General features: G+C 37.3%; 2 protein-coding genes and 1 pseudogene across 9 annotated transcripts in view; 2 read left to right on the forward strand and 1 right to left on the reverse strand.

The window, feature by feature from the left end:
- Positions 1-11,232, forward strand: part of SGK3 (serum/glucocorticoid regulated kinase family member 3) — a 145,477-nt gene extending 134,245 nt beyond the window's left edge. For 4 of the 5 annotated variants that reach the window (XM_032315597.1, XM_032315596.1, XM_032315600.1 and 1 more), the window contains 3 exons: positions 267-422; positions 5,383-5,472; positions 9,121-11,232. In XM_032315597.1, the coding sequence (XP_032171488.1) occupies positions 267-422; positions 5,383-5,472; positions 9,121-9,291 (417 nt within the window). In that variant the 3' untranslated portion in view covers positions 9,292-11,232. The remainder of the gene's footprint in view (positions 1-266; positions 423-5,382; positions 5,473-9,120) is intronic. The other variant, XM_032315598.1, reaches the window with a different exon arrangement.
- Positions 11,233-11,810: 578 nt separating this feature from the next.
- On the reverse strand, positions 11,811-12,267 carry LOC116574793 (annotated as a pseudogene).
- A 330-nt stretch (positions 12,268-12,597) lies between these two features.
- MCMDC2 (minichromosome maintenance domain containing 2) overlaps positions 12,598-17,474 on the forward strand; it is a 33,858-nt gene continuing 28,981 nt past the window's right edge. Inside the window, exons 1-4 of one of the 4 annotated variants that reach the window (XM_032315592.1) lie at positions 12,598-12,726; positions 15,217-15,407; positions 15,502-15,632; positions 15,701-15,760. In XM_032315592.1, the coding sequence (XP_032171483.1) occupies positions 15,314-15,407; positions 15,502-15,632; positions 15,701-15,760 (285 nt within the window). In that variant the 5' untranslated portion in view covers positions 12,598-12,726; positions 15,217-15,313. The remainder of the gene's footprint in view (positions 12,727-15,216; positions 15,408-15,501; positions 15,633-15,700; positions 15,761-17,474) is intronic. The other 3 variants (XM_032315593.1, XM_032315595.1, XM_032315594.1) reach the window with 3 other exon arrangements.

Raw genomic sequence — 17,474 nt, forward strand, 5'->3', positions numbered from 1 at the left:
AAGTTTTACACAGTTTACACCTATCTGCAGGGTGGTCTTGAACATTCAGCAAACGCATATTGGGCTCCACATGTGCTGGGTTCTACACCCTCTTCAGCTGGGAGACCACCCTACAGATGTACACGTGCCCACAAGGCCTGTGCATTCTAGATCTGTCCAGACCCACACTGATCCCTGTAGAGCAAGGCCAAATCCAACTCTTTCAACCCCATTTCCGCATAGCTTAATTAACCCTAATTCTATTTTCTTTTTTTTCTCCCCACCAGCCTCCTTTTTATTGCCGAGATGTTGCTGAAATGTATGACAATATTCTTCACAAGCCCCTGAGTTTGAGGCCAGGAGTGAGCCTCACAGCCTGGTCCATTCTGGAAGAACTCCTAGAAAAAGACAGGCAAAATCGACTTGGTGCCAAAGAAGACTTTGTATGTACATTCTTCCCAGCACCTGCTTTATTTAAAGCTTATTTTAAGATAAATTCTTATTTTATGTGGCATTTACTGGGACGTATACAGCCCTTAAATAGCACCATGGGAAGGAAGCATGCTTGTCCCAGCAGTTCTCCACCAGTGTTTATGGGTTTGAAGCACTTAGATAGGCTTTCCATTTGATCTTCAGAACAGTTTGAGCCTCTCCTCTTCATCCCTCCCATCCTATTTTCACACCCTGTTAACTTATTTTTCATTTATAAGAATTTTCCTCCCTTTTAAAAAAAATGTGTGGCATACATTTTTTTGGTTACTTAAACTTTTAAATCATTTTACTTAAGAATTTATTGAGTGCCTCCTGTCTGCATGAGGTAATGCCTTTTGCCTAATAACTTTTATTCTGAGAATTTGGTGACACCTCCCTGAGGTAATTATAGAAACTATAGGTTTCTTTGTTTGTTTTTCTTTAACAAATCAGGGCAATTAGGGGCACCTGGCTGGCTCAGTCAGTGAATGGAGTGTGCAGTGAATAAATGGAGTCTTGATCTCAGGGTTATAGGTTTGAGCACCACAATGGGTGGAGCAATTACTTAAAAATAAAAAATCTTTTTAAAAATTAGGGTAATTAAATGACTTGTGTAGCTACTGGTGTTATGGTCTTGTATAAGTAAATTCATGACCTTTTGGGAATATGAACTTTTTTTTTTTCTTAAAGATTTTATTTATTTACTTGACAGACAGAGATCACAAGGAGGCAGAGAGGCAGGCAGAGACAGAGGGGAAAGCGGGCTCCCAGCTGAGCAGAGAGCCCGATGCGGGGCTCAATCCCAGGACCCTGAGATCATGACCCGAGCCGAAGGCAGAGGCCCTAACCCACTGAGCCACCCATGTGCCCCGGAATATGAACTTTTAAATTCATTTAAATTTATCACAAATTCAGGACACCTGGGTTGCTCAGTCGGTTAAGCAGCTGCTTTTGACTTAGGTCATGATCCCAGGTTCCTAGGGTCGAGTCTCACATTGGGCTCTTTGCTCAGCAAGGCATTTGCTTCTCCCTCTGCCTGCCTCTCCACCTGCTTGTACTCTCTCTGACAAATAAATAAAATCTTAAGATTTATTTATTTATTTATTTGACAGACAGAGATTACAAGTAGGCAGACAGGCAGGCAGAGAGAGAGGAGGAAGCAGGCTCCCTGCTGAGCAGAGAGCCCAATGCAGGGCTTAATTCCAGGACCCTAGGATCATGACCTGAGCCAAGGCAGAGGCTTAACCCACTGAGCCACCCCGGTGCCCCCAAATAAATAAAGTCTTAAAAAATAAATTTCTCACATTCTTAGGGGCTGTTTATCAGTTGTGAACTTGCACTTGAATAACAAATTTGTATGTACTGCTATGTCCCTCCCACACTCCCCAGTTCAGTAGGTTGCTCTGTCAACAGTTTTCCATCTAGCTTGGATTCATTCCATAGTCCATTGTTTCATTCAGTCTTGTTAATGCTTTACACCTTCTCACCGCTGGTCCTTTTATGCATATCACTGGCAGAAATCCCAACCCTGGCTGAATCTAGTTCTTATCTTCTGGGCTGCTGAATAGTGCTGAAGAAGGTTGGCAGCACTGGGCATACTGGAAGCACTGCGAAGTTCCAGTGACTAGTCTCCCCTGTGCTTCACCACTGCCTGGTGATGCTCTTGTGTTTCTCTAGCTGCTTCTCCTCCTCTCTGTATTAACTATTTCAGATGTTCTGCAAATTTCCAGACTCCTTTTCTCCTTATTCACTTTTAGCAGATGATCTTGCCTTCTGAATTATAGGGAAAACAGAAATCAGCAGAGCAGAACAAACTCAGTCAAACAAATTCACTGTCAGATTTGCAGACCCACATGCCCCTGCTCGCTGACGTTTCCTTCTTTCTAATGTAGTGGAAAAGGCCAGTTTCCACCTCTGCACTGGATCCTGACTCCTCACAGGGAACCCTGTGTATGTCTTTTTTCCACACAGATAACTACTTCCTTCTGTGAGGGGTCCTTCCAGTCGATAATTAAACATTATCAAGTCTCTTGCTTCTTCTTTTTTTATTTTTAAGATTTTATTTATTTATTTGACAGAGATCACAAGGCAGAGAGGCGGGCAGAGAGAGGGAAGGGAAGCAGGCTCCCCGCTGAGCAGAGAGCCCTACGCAGGGCTCCATCCCAGGACCCTGGGATCATGACCTGAGCCAAAGGCAGAGGCTTTAACCCACTGAGCCACCCAGGCGCCCCAAGTCTCTTGCTTTTTAAATCAAAACCCTTCAACCATGCTCTCCTGCCAGGTAATACTTTTTCCCTTCACAGCCAAACTTGCTAAAAGTTTCTGTACTCATTTTTAATTTCCCAGTCTCTTCTCATTTCTCCATTTACCAAAAATAGCTACTAAAATTGCTGAATCAGGGGCACGTGGGTGCCTCAGTCAGCTAAGCGTCTGCCTTTAGCTCAGGTCATGATCCCAGGGTCCTGGGATCAAGTGCCACATTGGGCTCCTTGCTCAGTGGGGGAGTTGGCTTCTCCGTCTGCCTGCGACTCCCCTGCTAGTCCCCTCCCACCTCTCTCTCTCTGACAAATAAGTAAAATCTTAAAAAAAATAAAAATAAACTTCCGGTACTCTTGTGACATAGGCTTCCACAAGATCCCGCAGTCATCTCATGCTTTCCTTTCTGTATTTCTGGGCCTTCTTCCATATGTTCTGTGTAAGATCCTTTATTCAACCTGATGGTTAAGTGTTGTGGTTTCTTGTGGTTGTCCTAAACCCTCTTCCTTCTTCTGTGCTCTGTTCCTGGACAGTCTTAGTTAGCCCAGTGGCTTTGGTTATCTGTATGTCTTCATTTCACGTGTTCATCACTCCAATCCAGACCTCTCTTCTGAACTTGGGACTAATGGGATATCTGCCTGTTCAACACCACCCTTTGGATTTCTGCAGAGAACCTCAAACATCGCATGTTCCAAATTGAACTTCTGCCATTTTCTTTTTGTGTGCGTCAGGTCTGAAATCTGAGTCATTCTTGACTCCTCTTTCTTCCTTACTTCCATATTCAGTGGGCAGCCAGATCCTATTGTATTTACTTCCTAAATCTTTCCCTCATCCTCACACTTTTTTACTCCTACTGTGACTATTCTTTTTCTACCATTTTCAACTTTTTTTTTTTTTTTTTTAAGATTCTCTTTTCAGGTAATTTCTGTATCCAACGTGGGGCCCAAACCCACAAGCCTGAAATCAAGAGTGACGGCTCCACCCACTGAGCCAGCCAGGCACCCCTACCATTTTCAGCTTGTGTTTGGCCACAACACTAGTTATTTTTCCTTAATCTGCTCATGGCTTTCCAGTCCATTTCCCTGTGACAGTCAGAGTGGTCTTAAAAAAACAAACCAAAAATTCTCCATATCTGGGACGTTCCTGAAACTCCCTCATGACTTCTCACAATCCTAGAATAAAATAAAAAATTATTAATGTAGACCCAATATGATATGGCCTGTTTGCCTTGTAGGCTTCCCCTTGTGTGATCGTCCCAATTCTTCCCTGTACTACAACAATATTTGGCTCATCTTCTTGACCAAAATAACCCTCTTGCCCCCTCAGGACCTTCTTATTCTGCCTGGAATGTTCTCTCCCTCATTTTTTATATGACTAATTTTTACTCAACTTTGAGACCTCCAATCAAACATTACTTCATCTCCAAAAAGTCTTTTTATTTTTTTTTAAAGATTTTATTTATTCATTTGACAGACAGAGATCACAAGTAGCAGAGAGGCAGGCAGAGACAGAGTGAGAGAGGGAAGCAGGCTCCCTGCTGAGCAGAGAGCCGGATGCGGGACTCTATCCCAGGACCCTGAGATCATGACCTGAGCCAAAGGCAGCGGCCTAACCCACTGAGCCACCCAGGCGCCCCAAAATGTCTTTTTAAGCCCACCAAACTAGGTTGGATCCTACTTTATACACTCCTGTGTTACCTGGCAGGGAAAATAACTGGAATCAATACTCTGTGAGCTTTTGGTAATATTAACTCGGAATGGATTTTTTTTTTTTGGTACAGAAACTTATCAGTTTGATCTTTACCTCTGCCCCAGTGTGTAAAAAACTTTTATCTTTTTTTTGAAGATTTTATTTATTTATTTGACAGACAGAGATCACAAGTAGGCAGAGAGGCAGGCAGAGAGAGAGAGGAGGAAGCAGGCTCCCCACTGAGCAGAGAACCCCATGCAGTGCTTGATCCTAGGACCCTGGGATCATGACCCGAGCTGAAGGCATAGGCTTTAACCCATTGAGCCACCCAGGCGCCCCAAAAACTCTTTTATCTTTTACCTAACTTCTCTTTTACCTCTCCTATTCAGATAGTAATTACAGTTCTTTGTGCTTATGTAGTCCTTTTTTTTTTTTTTTGAAGATTGATATATTTATTTGAGAGAGAGAGAGCGCAGAGAGGAGGGACACAGCGAGAGAGAGAGAAAGCGAGAGCCTTAAGTAGATTCCATGCTAAGTGCAGAGCCCAACATGGGACTTGATTCCATGACCGTGAGATTACAACTTGAGCCGAAACCAAGAGCTGGATGCTTAACCGACTGTGCCCCCAAGGCGCCTTGTGCCTTATTCTTTTCATACCTCTTTTATGTCCATATTTTCTACCAGTCCTTAAAATAGCATGTGAAATATCTAGGACAGAAATATTAACTCCATTTTACCTACAAAGAAATCATGCCTATGAAGGGATATAACTTAGGTTGGTCATTCTGAGTAACTATCTTTCATGTCTGCTCTGGTGATAGTCTCCCCACTACACTGTCTTACCACGTGAATACCATAAGTACTTACCTAAAAAAAATTATTGAGGGACAAAGTGGTAGTGGTTTGGCTTCATATAATTATTCAGTGAGTCCTTAATTACATTTTTCAACATTAGTAAAAACTATATGTATTTCTTTAACATTTTAGCTTGAAATTCAGAATCATCCTTTTTTTGAATCACTCAGCTGGACTGATCTTGTGCAAAAGAGGATTCCACCACCATTTAATCCTAATGTGGTAAGAATATATTCAAATATTATTTTCTAATATAGTGAAATGTAGAACTATAGCTAATCATAATCTTAGCAATAGATCTCAAAATCTAATGTGAATGAAATTGAATCAGTACCTAAATATCTGAAAAATGTGTCTCTCAGAGTCGTCTGGTACACTGATAACGTCAGGATGACCAGTAAAACTGTAGTTATATTACATTGGTAAGAGTATCTTTTAGGATAGTAATTATGAAGTGTTTCTTTGGAGCATGTATAAGAAAGGGATGAGCTTGTTAGATTAAAAAAAGATGCAAATTAGAATAACTGAGGTGTCTCGTGCCTATAAATCAGCAAATATTTTAAGTAACATTAATACACATATTTTTCTAGATTGATATGAGATCAGACACAAGCAAACATTATTAATGGTAATGTAAATTGTTAGATACCTTTTTGGAAAATAAAGTGCTCATATTAGCTTGACTTATTAAATCAACTGATGGAAACACTTTACCTAAAATCTTTTACCTAAAGTCTTTTTTTTTTTTTTTTTCTTTTTTAAAGAGGAAAGCTTCATCAAAGATTTGTTTACAGCATTAACAATATTGGAAATTTGGGGAAACAAATACATAACAGTTGGGAAATGTTTAATAATCATCAATAGGCTAATGATATTATGAACTATTGAAAGCTATATCTATAGGCATATATACTTTTATGCATTATAATATGTAATTTATTCCTCATGCTACCAAGTTGCTACCATTACTATCCTTCTTATTATGTATGTTTTATAAATGAAGAAATGGGAAGTCAGAGATGCCACATAGCTGGATTAAAAAGTAGCAGAGCAAGGATTCAAATCTATGCCTCATTGCACAGTCACTGTTCTATCCATGCTTTCTTATACTCAATTGCCCTTTCTTGTTAAGTGAATGGTAATAACAGTAAATGTAAAAATGAGCAGGTACTTAGAAAATCCTTATAATGTTAAATAAAAACATGGCAATCTTTATATTATCACATAAAAAACATGGCAATTTTTGTGATGTATTATTATAGCAGTAAAAATAACAGTTAAGGACTAGAAGAGAATATAATAGAAACCAGGATTGATTTGGGGTTGTGGGATCATGGGTGAATTTTTTTTTTCTTTTACTTTAAGTGTTTTGGTGCTGTGGAATTCATGACATACTTTTTTAGTAAATTAGTACAGAATAAGGAAATCGTTTTAGGAAAATATTATTTAGTCTACTCATTTTGTTAAAGATTTGTTTCAGTGCATAGCTTGTGGCTACTAGTATTTAATAGGTGAGACATTTACACCTATTAATATAATAATACTTGTAGATTGCCTTATTTCATATAGCTTATCCAGAAGTGAGTGACTCCATTAAGGATAATTTCTGTCCCTAATTTCTAGAATTTGCATTAGGAACTTAGGACCTTTAGGAATTCTTCCTTTTTTTTTTAAGATTTTTTTTTTTTTTTTTTAAATTTATTTGACAGAGAGACACACAGTGAGAGAGGGAACCCAAGTAGGGGAAATGGGAGGGGGAGAAACAGGCTTCCTGCCAACCAGGGAGCCCGATGCAGGGCTCAATCCCAGGACCCTGGGATCAATCTGAGCAGAAGGCAGACACTTAACCACTGAGCCACCCAGGCGTCCCTTTAAGAATTATTATAGTTTTCTTTTTAAATTGAAAGTCTTACTGAGTTTAGTTATCCTCAAATAAATATGTCATCAGGCATTAAAGAGTTAGGTACTCCTAAGCAGTACTGAAAATGGAAATAATGTTGACTTCACAGTCAGTACCTCTATTTGAATCCCCACTCTTTTATGACTAATTAACTAAATTTTTTAAAGCAAGATCCACAACTGAGAAGCCACAGAAGAAATTGGTAAATTTGGCCACATTAAATTTAGAAATATCTACATGGTAAGAAAGGGAAAAAAAAAAAAACCCCACTTCAAATAACAAACTGGGGAAGATTTTTAAACACTAAAAGCATTCTTACAAGTCAATGAGAAAAAGACCAATGATCAGTAAAAATATGGACAAAATACACAAAATATGCAGTAACAGAAAAATAAATACAGATGGCTTTTAAATATATGAAAAGATGTTCAAATTGACTGACAGATTCTAACAGGTTACCATTTTCCACTTAACAGAGATCAGAAAAAGTATGATAATGTGAATGTTCTCATACTTTGTTTTTAGTACTTGTATCCTTTTATTTAACCCTGATATCAATTCTGTGAAATAGTGCTGCTCTTTTCCACATATTACAGATGCATTAACTTAGGTGCAGAAAAGGTTGACTAACTTCCCCAGAGTTTAAAGAACTAGAATTTGAGCTCAGGCTCTTCAAAGACCAAGCCCTCCTTCACTCTTAACATAAGCAATGCAGTATTATTCCTGTCAGTACTAGCCATGCGCCAAAAGGGCATTCATAAAATATCTTTAACGTCAAGAAAAGAACATTTGCCGTCATTTACAGAGCACCATCTACATGTCAGATTCTGGGAATTTTATGTATTAACACATGAGATCCTCACAACAACCTTAACAGGTAGGTGGTAGTATTCTTACCTAAAGAAGTGGAAACAAGCTCACAGAGATAGTGTAGTTTATATAAAAAATTAGAGCTAGCAAACTTCATAGCCAGCATTCAAACCTTAGTTTTATTCCAAAGCCTGTTCTTCTGGGGTTACGTGTAAGAATTTGTTGACGTTTTTTATATTACATAAATACAAATGCTAGCATTCTTCTTCCTCTGTAGAAGAATTTCCCTTATTGAGGGATCTCTTATTGGGGATCTCAAATTGAAGGATCTCACATTCTGTCTGTGCTCTGCTGTTTGTAGCTTACCAGACTAGCTATGTCCTTGGCTTAGAATATCTGCTCTGGATCCTTGTCTGTTCACCTCAGTTAGACTTGATGACCTAGACATGCTAAGAATTCCCTCCCCCTTAGAGCACAGAGAACCTAGAGATTTAGGGATGAGTTCTAAGAGTGAGTCACCTGAATTTCTCTCTCAGTTTTTATCTGGGAATACATCGGAAAGGAAGAATCCGTTAGCTTGTATCAGATTTGTAAAAGAGGATGAAGAAGAACCACTTCCATCAAGCTGCTGCCAGGCTTTACTTCCCAGCTTTCTGGCTTCTTTAGGTCTCTACAGCTAAGGTGTCCTAGCCAAAGGCTTAATGACCTCTGTAGCACAGTGTTGTTTGCAGCCCCTTCCTTTTCTCCTCAAAAGGCTTTCCCTGCCCAGAGTACAGAAACTGGATGGGCAAGCATTTTATGGAACTCAAGTGAAAAGTGCCATCCTGAAAACCTACCTGGTCTCCTTTTCTAAACTTAAAGATGGTGCTGGGTAGAGAGAAAGGGGGTCAGTTTCAAGGCCTGAGGTTCAAATTAACATAGGTCAAGCTTCTGTTATGCTAGCCTTCCTCACCCTTGTCTCCCCCCACTTCCAACAATAACTTTGCTGGAAGGATGGTAAACTCTGGAAAGGAAAAGCAGAAATTGTTTCAAAGAAATGGTTAAGTAGGAAGACATCTAAACTTGCCAGGAATAAATATATACATTCTTGAAGGGGTTTTAAGGAAAGACTAAATTAATGAAAAGCAACCTAAGGTAATAACATGCTTTTAATGTTTTAGGCAGGACCAGATGATATCAGGAACTTCGATGCAGCGTTTACAGAAGAAACAGTTCCATATTCTGTATGTGTGTCTTCTGACTATTCTATAGTGAACGCCAGTGTGCTGGAAGCAGATGATGCCTTCGTTGGTTTCTCTTACGCACCTCCTTCAGAAGATTTATTTTTGTGAACAGTTTGCCATCCAGAAACCATTGAGCATTGAGACTGAAACTCTTCTTTGTGTGACTATATTCAAATATGTTTAACTAGTGCCTCATTTTTACATGTAATGTTAAAAACTATGAAAAATGTATTTTCTGCTGTATGCAAGAAAATAGGGCATTTCAAAGAGCTAAGTTTCGAATTAAAATTTGTATTATTGTTTATTAAGCTTATTTTTAAACTGAAATTTTAAAAGCTATTGTTCTCAGCATTAACCTATTTTTAAAAAAACTTTTTGCTAATGACTGTTTTCCCCACTGAGTTTACACTAACATCTACCCAAGACAGACTATTTTTCGACAGCCTGTTTCAGTTTGGTTAACATACATTAATGCCTTTCTCTCTACTTTTGACCTTTGTTCTCAGATCAGAACTATGCAATTGGTATGTGGTTGTTTAAGTAGAAACCACATCTTTCCACAAGTCATTGTTTGACATAATCAGTTCTTGGTAGGATTAAAACGTAAAAGCATCGTTAACACATGGGCTGTGAGTTAACACTTTGAGTAAGTGTTCATTCTGCAGATCAAATTAAAAAATAACAAAGGAGATCCATTGCTTTTGAAATACCAATTCAAATTTGTGAATTATTTTTTCTCTGGAAGAAAAATAAAAGCTTAATAGATAATTTAGAGTATTCCCAAAGATCTGAAGAGTAATAAAATACTACTGGATTTTTTTTTTAGGTGGTGCCAAAAATGAATGTCTCTGTGTCATGTATTTATATTACAAATACATTCTATTTATGTTCTTTCTGGTCTTTATGTTGTTAAGTAGTCCTGAATCTTGGCATTCGCTTTTGCAAACAGCTGTTCAAAACTGTCTTTCTAATTGGTTAATGAGTGAAAAATATTGAGCCTTCTAAGAGTTTTTACCTAATTGGGGATTAAAAAATAGAATAGCAAATTCTTGGTCAGTATTAATATGTATTTCACAACAGTGTAATAAAAGTTAAAAATCAGGCAGATGCAATGTCAGTATCTTTATTGTCCTAGAATAAGTACAGGAAACTGACCTTAAAATCATACTAAAAACAAACTAACTGTGTACTTGTCATTATAAAAGAGAATACAGAAAAACTAAAAAATAATGCTTGTCTTGGAATTCTGCTTCTTAGAGACTTTTCAAGTCATGTAGGAAACATTGTGAAAGTTTAAGGACCAAGTTTATATGCTTCAGGAACAAGCATTCTTTCCATGTTTTTCTCTTGAGAAAGAAATCACAAAAGCATTTTACACCAATAGCCTTTGGCTGAAAATTGTTCAGCAAAGTGGGAGGAGGGGAGTGTGGTTTTGTTAGATTAATAATATTTGCATCCAATACACTGAATCTTCCTTCAGAGGTAAGACTTTAATAGCAACACTGTAAATACTTGGTTTTTTTGGCACTACTGTAAGTTCTGCTTTTACACAAAGTTCTTTGCTTATTATAAAGCAAAATAAAACCTGTAGTTTCTTGTATGATTTTTTTACTCAGTCATTCCTTAATTAAACTGCCAAAAATTAAAGTGCAATATTGTATATTTTTAAGGACAAATTTAAATATTATGCTGATGTTTATTGGATCACAAGAAATACAAATCTTATAGCATAATAAAACTAGCAAAAAGATTAATAAGCACCTAATTCCTGTCATTATTTTAAATTGGTGATGGTTTCTAAAAGTCATTACAAAAATGAATTGTTTGTGTATGTGAGGGATAAATGTATAAAACTTTGGACAAACAGAAAAATTAGATTATCTACATTATCAGAGGCTTACATATTATTCAGGGAATAAACATCTTCCAAGTTTCAAGTTTATTTTTTCTTTCATAGCATGCTGTCTTTTAGAAAAAAAAATGTGTGCCCTTTGACTAGTTGAACAATTTTATGGCTATTTCCAAAATAAATTCAAAGGTCTAAATGAAGAATCCCTAACATTCTTCATGTTATCTCTTATTTTATTTTGTATGGTACAGTGAAGAGCTTCCCAGCCATTGTTACATTATATTACACACTAAAATTGACAAGTCTTGGGCATACCTGGGGATGAGATGCTAAATGATGTAGATAGAGACTGGAAGCAGTATCTCCATTCAAAATTTTTATATGCCAGAATAATTTTGGATCTTAGGATATTTATAGAGAGATCCAACAGACACTGTTTGGGTATAATTTTAGCAATGGTAAACATTTAAAAGGTGACTCTGTTGTATATATTTTACCACAGTTTAAAAAAAAAGTAATCTACTTTCTGTACAGATTTGCCTGTTCTAGGCATTTCCTATGAATCATACAATATTTGGTCTTTTGTGTCTGGCTTCTTTGACGTTTCATAGTGTTTTCAAGGCTCATCCATGTCGAAGCATATATTAGTACCCCATTCCTTTTTAAGGCCAAATAACATTCCATTGTAGGGTTATACCACATTTTATTTTTCCACTTATCAGTTGGTTCCGCTTTTTGGCTATGAACATTCATGTATAAGTTTTTGTGTGAACATACGGTTTTTTGTTTGGGTTTTTTTTTTTTTTAAGCCAGAAGTTCTCGCATTTATTACTGAACCAACCTACTGGTGCAGAGGCATAGTAACAGAAAAATCATTTCCCTGATAAAACCTATCTATTGGCCAGGTAGGAAGGATGTCTACAGAGTGATAGGATAGAACACAGGATCTTCACGTAGCTTAAGTATGTGGTGCCAATTAGGTGTGTCTTCTCATGATGTGTGATGCCTTATACACCCAGCTCCGTTCTTCTCCAGTGCCTCCCCTTGGAAATTGTACCTGATATTATTACCAGTTTTCATCCGAATCCACTGGGGAACGGGACGATTCTGCTTTTGTTTCTTGGCCAGGAATCGCCTCATTCTGAAAGTCTTGTGGGAAAACACGGCCAGACACTGCCAGACCAATTTGAACATATGTTTTAAATCCGCTCATTATATATGTATAATAGATAATGTGTGGCACGGACTTGCTGGCACGGATCATAAAGTAACTCCACCTTTGAAGTAGTCCAAAATGTTTTCCAGCTTGATTACACCATTTTGCCTTCCCAGCGGGAGAGTTTTCAAATAAAATAAAAACAAAAACCAAGGAGATACTTTGCCTGTGAAAACAACAAAAAACAAAGATTTGTTTCTATTCTTGTCCCTCTTCTTTGCCTTACAGTGAAGGTGCAACGTTGATTTAATTAAAGAGGGAGGAGGAAGAGTCTGGGTACTCACCCTGATGAGGGGAGGGGCAGGGTCCCGGCAGCCCCGGCGCCACCAACGGTTGCAAGGTGTGCGCATGCGTGCGATTCGGCTTGGGTGTTGGTTTGAGGGGAACGCTCGCTTGGCAGGCTTCGGTGGGTCTGGGTTCCTGGTCGCAGAGGCTGTGGTTGGCTCGGTGGAAGAGGTTCTAGATCCCAGGGTGTGAGGTCAGATTCGCTTTTATCCACTTTGTGAGGTGTTTTTCTGTGACAGGGTGAGAAGACGCGACTCGCGCCTGTTCCAAGTGAACCAACACACTTGAATTCTTTAGAGTATGGGAACACTTGTAGAATTTTATCCCTGTTCTCTTATTTAATGCCTTTCCACAGGCTTCCATGTCGTGTCTCCCCTTTCCCTTTCTCAAAAGTGAATATACTCCCCAAGACTTCTGTTTTACACCCGTACTCTGGAGCTTTATCTCTCGCCGCCTTTCCTTTCCTTTTCTTTCTCTCTTTCTTTCTCTCTCTCTTTCTTTCTTTTTCTTTCTTTATTTGTCTCTCTCTGCTGGACTCCAAGAGCCCATTGGGGTTACGGTCTCACAAGTGAACTTTTACCTGATTTTCCTACCCTTCTCCGGAGTTCCATACTTCCATTAGAGCGTCATTATCCACACACCCCCATCCGGAACACATTTACAGTCTGGTCACCATGTCCAGCATGAAAACGTTAAAAATCTAGAATCCGTCGGCTCTCCTTCATTTCATTCCAGCTGTGCAGGGAACCTGACATGGGGCTGGATTCCAGAATGCTGGGATCCTGATGTGAGCCCAACCAAGGCAGACATTTAACCGACTGAGCCACCCAGGTGTCCCCCTTGTTAAAACCTCTGATGGCTTTTCTTTGCCTATCTATATAATCATCATGGACTTCAAACACATTAATAATCTGATTGAGACTCACCCACTTAATTACCAATAGCCTCCCTTCATTCAGCCCCAGAAAACTTATATTCAAATGAAGCACAGATGTCCTGAACACAAAATACACTTTAAGATCATTGTACTATGACCACTGAGAAACTCTGAAATTTCCCTCCTGTGTAATAGCAAAAAGAACAGTCTCAGTTAACTTTTATTTGGAAAGTAGCCTGAATACGAAGTAGTAAGCACATGCATTCAATAGTGTAGGTCTGAAAATTGGGGTAACAAGGGGTTACCCTATCTTTGGAAAAATCCTCCTGTCTTTTCATCTCTTCCAGTTAGTGAAGTCTTTATCAAATATCACCTTTAAAGTAGAATTTATTGCTTTTTCTCTTGACCCATTGTATTAAGTCAGAATATCCTAAAACAATAGAAAATATTATGACCCAACACAACGATGATGTCATTTTGTGAACTATTTAATATATCCTGTTCCTTTTGTGCGCCTTAGTACATTAATATTTTTTAAGATTTTATTTCTTTGACAGAGAGAGAGGTCACAAGTAGGCAGAGAGGCAGGCAGAGAGAGAGGCAGGAAGCGGGCTCCCTGCTGAGCAGAGAGCCTGATGTGGGGCTCAATCCCAGGACCTTGAGATCATGACCTGAGCTGAATGCAGAGGCTTTAACCCACAGAGCCACCCAGGCACCCCAGTACACTAATATTTTTATAGCAAGTAAATTGTAAGTTTTTTACGTATTTCTCATCCCTCACTGTACTCTTTGTGAACAATAGAAATCATATTTTATTTATCTTTGTATCCCCATTGTCTAGGAGTCTGATATCCAAGGAATAGTAAATATCCAATAAATATTTGATAATGAATAAATGTGATGGTTATCATTTCTGAGTTCTCTAAATTGGCAGATCCTTGAAGGCAAGATCCGATTTTAATCATTTCATCCTTAACACCTAATACAATTATTGATATATATTGTTTCCAATTACTGTTGGCTGTCTTTAAATGAAGAATTTTTTATAAAAGATTTTATGTATTTGTTTTTTGGGGGGCAGGGGGCACAAGTAGGCAGAGCAGTAGATAGAGAGGGAGAAGCAGGTTTCCCGCTGAACAGGGAGCCTGATGTGGCACTCAATCTCAGGATCCTGAGATCATGACTCGAGCAGAAGGCAGATGCTTAACTGACTGAGCCACCCAGACGTCCTTTTAAATGACTTTTGCATATTCTGTTCTCATTATCAGGGTTTAATGTTTTGTGCTGGTCACTAATAAAAGATTTAAATCCAGAAGAGGCCTTATCATCTAATACAACCCCTTTGTTTTCTACAGATGAAGATAACTGAGCCAAGAGAGGTTAGGTGATTCCCCCACAGCAACTAGGAAAAGCTGTATCTAAAACTAAGTTTTCAGATTTTTTAGGCCAACTACATTTTACTTTGAATTTTTGAAACAACTTTTACCACTTTAATTTTTTAAGCAACCCCTGCAAGGGGACCTCATGATGTAATATTATTTCAACAAGCATTTTTTGGAAACACCTACTCTGTAAAGAGATAGTTGAGACTTCTCTTCTTAGATATGCAATCTTGTGGAGAATTTGCTGACCTCCTATTGATAAAAAACGTTATTTGGAAAAAAAAAAAAAGTTTGTTTCCTTTTGGGTAGGAATTTAAGTTGGAAATTTTACTTCATTTCATTTCACTCTCAATTTTAAGTTGAACAGTTTGTAAAGTTTTATTAGAGATTGTGAAGTGTAAATTCTAATTTATTTTATTTCCAGGTATTCTCATCTTTTTTGTGTGTTTCATCATCTGTAGTCTTTACCAGCAACTGTGGTTTAACCAGTGTGATACAGAAGAATCATTAACTAGGAGAAAATGTCAAATCTGAAAATGAAAGAGGCAGCCCTTATCTACCTTGACAGAAGTGGAGGCCTCCAAAAGTTTATAGATGACTGCAAATACTACAACGGTATGTTCAGCAAAGGTGACTTTATATTTTAGAAACTTTAAAATAAATTCCTACATGTTACTGTTCTCATTTTTATATTTGTGTATTTTTACAGATTCAAAACAAAGTTATGCTGTCTATCGATTTAATATTTTAGTAAATCCCTCTGATATTGTTGAATTGGATGCTGAACTTGGAAATCATATTTTACACAAGCCTTTAAAAGCTGCTCAAGTTTTTCAATCAGTAAGTTAAAGAAAAATAATTTCATGCCACATGGAATTTTTGGTAACTTTGTTTGTTTGAAATCACAGGTCTGTTTTACTGCTGTTAAGACTCTGTCATTAATTGGACAATTACAGACTGAAACTCAAGTAAGTTTTACTTAAATTTAACAAGAAAACTAGGCTAAAAAGCTTTGAAGATTACTTGTAATTAAATATTTTTGTATTCATATTTTTATTTAAAAAGATACTACATTTTTTCAGAGTTCAATAGAATATCTTAAATACACATCTTTACTTCCTGTATTATCATTTATAACAGTGAACATTATTATATTAAAACATTCTAAACATACCCCAAAAATAAAGAGAATATGTATCATTCAGATCTAATAGTTTACAATATTTTGCCATTACCTGCATTTTTTACCAAAATATTTTAAGACAAATCCCAGACATCTTAATGTCACTACTACATCCTTTAGTAGCAACCTCTAAAAGTTGTGGACATTTTTCTTACACAACCACAATGCCATTATGACCCTTTACAAAATAACAATTTTTGGTATCCTCTAATTTCCAATCCATATTTAAATGTACCTCGTTGGGTTCTCAAGAGTATTTCACAATTGATTTGTTCAAATCAGGATCAAAACAAGGTCTATATATTATAATTGGTTATTGTATCTCATTAAATCTCTTTTAATCTAGAGCAGTTTCCTCCCTCTTTCTTTTTATACCACTAAATTTTTGAAGAAACTAGTTAATTGTCCTGTACAATGTTTGGATTTGTCTGATTATGTTCTTATGGTATTTAACTTATTCTTCCATATGCCATATTTCTGGGAAATAGAATTGGCTCTAAAAACTTGCTTAAATTCCGATTCAACTCATTTTGACAAGAATACATCATACTTATTGTCATGTATTTCATACTGCACTGCATTAGGAGAAATAAACTGTTTTTCACTTTTAGTAACCGCACAATTGATCAGTGGGCTCTGGTAATGCCAGTCTGACCTCTTCAATATACACCCTCCCATCAACTTTCACCTAATAGTTTTTGCAGCCACTGATGACCATTATGTAGACTCCATTATTTCATTAGAAGTTGTAAAATTGTGATTTTTCTAATTTCAGCAACCTTTTGAATTTATTAGCTGAAATTGTTCTATAACAGGAGTTTTCTCTCATCAACTATTTTGTTACCCTAAAATACAGTTTGTATCTGAAGGGCAGAGTAAATGGTTGATTCTTTCCATTTATAAATTTTCTCAACTCTGAGAGCCTCCAAGGATGACCAATAGTTTTTTTGGTTTCATTTATCCTTTTTTTTTTTTTTTTTTGAGGAACTCATGAATTTAAAAATATATACAATATATTTCAATGAATCTTTGTCATTCTTTTTGATGTATGTTATTGTGCTTTTGGTCCATTGGGAGTCCCATAAGGTTTTTGTTTATGTCGTTTTGACACATCCCATGTTTTAGTTTTTTGTAGCTACCTTGATTTCTGGCACAAAGTGGTGCAACAGGTCTGTATTTTCCTTCCCAGACCTGTAGTCAGCCATTTCCCTTAAGCAGCCTTGGTTCTTTTTGGTGAGAAATAATATTTAAGAAATCACAATCTGGGTACTGGAAGGGTTCATTGCTATTGGATCCTCATTGTTTTATAGGTCTCTTCAGTGGATATAGCCAGGAAATTGCGCTTTTAAGGAAAAATTCTTAGTTCATTATAATATTTGCAATTAAAATGTAAGATTTAGGGGTTTGCATCTTTAATTTTATATTTAAATCTTTTGTCTTATGCTTAAATTTTGATTCCTGATAACACTAACAAATTATTTACCTGATTTACTCCACAA

Source organism: Mustela erminea, chromosome 16 (assembly GCF_009829155.1).
Source record: "Mustela erminea isolate mMusErm1 chromosome 16, mMusErm1.Pri, whole genome shotgun sequence".
Lineage (NCBI taxonomy): Eukaryota > Metazoa > Chordata > Mammalia > Carnivora > Mustelidae > Mustela > Mustela erminea.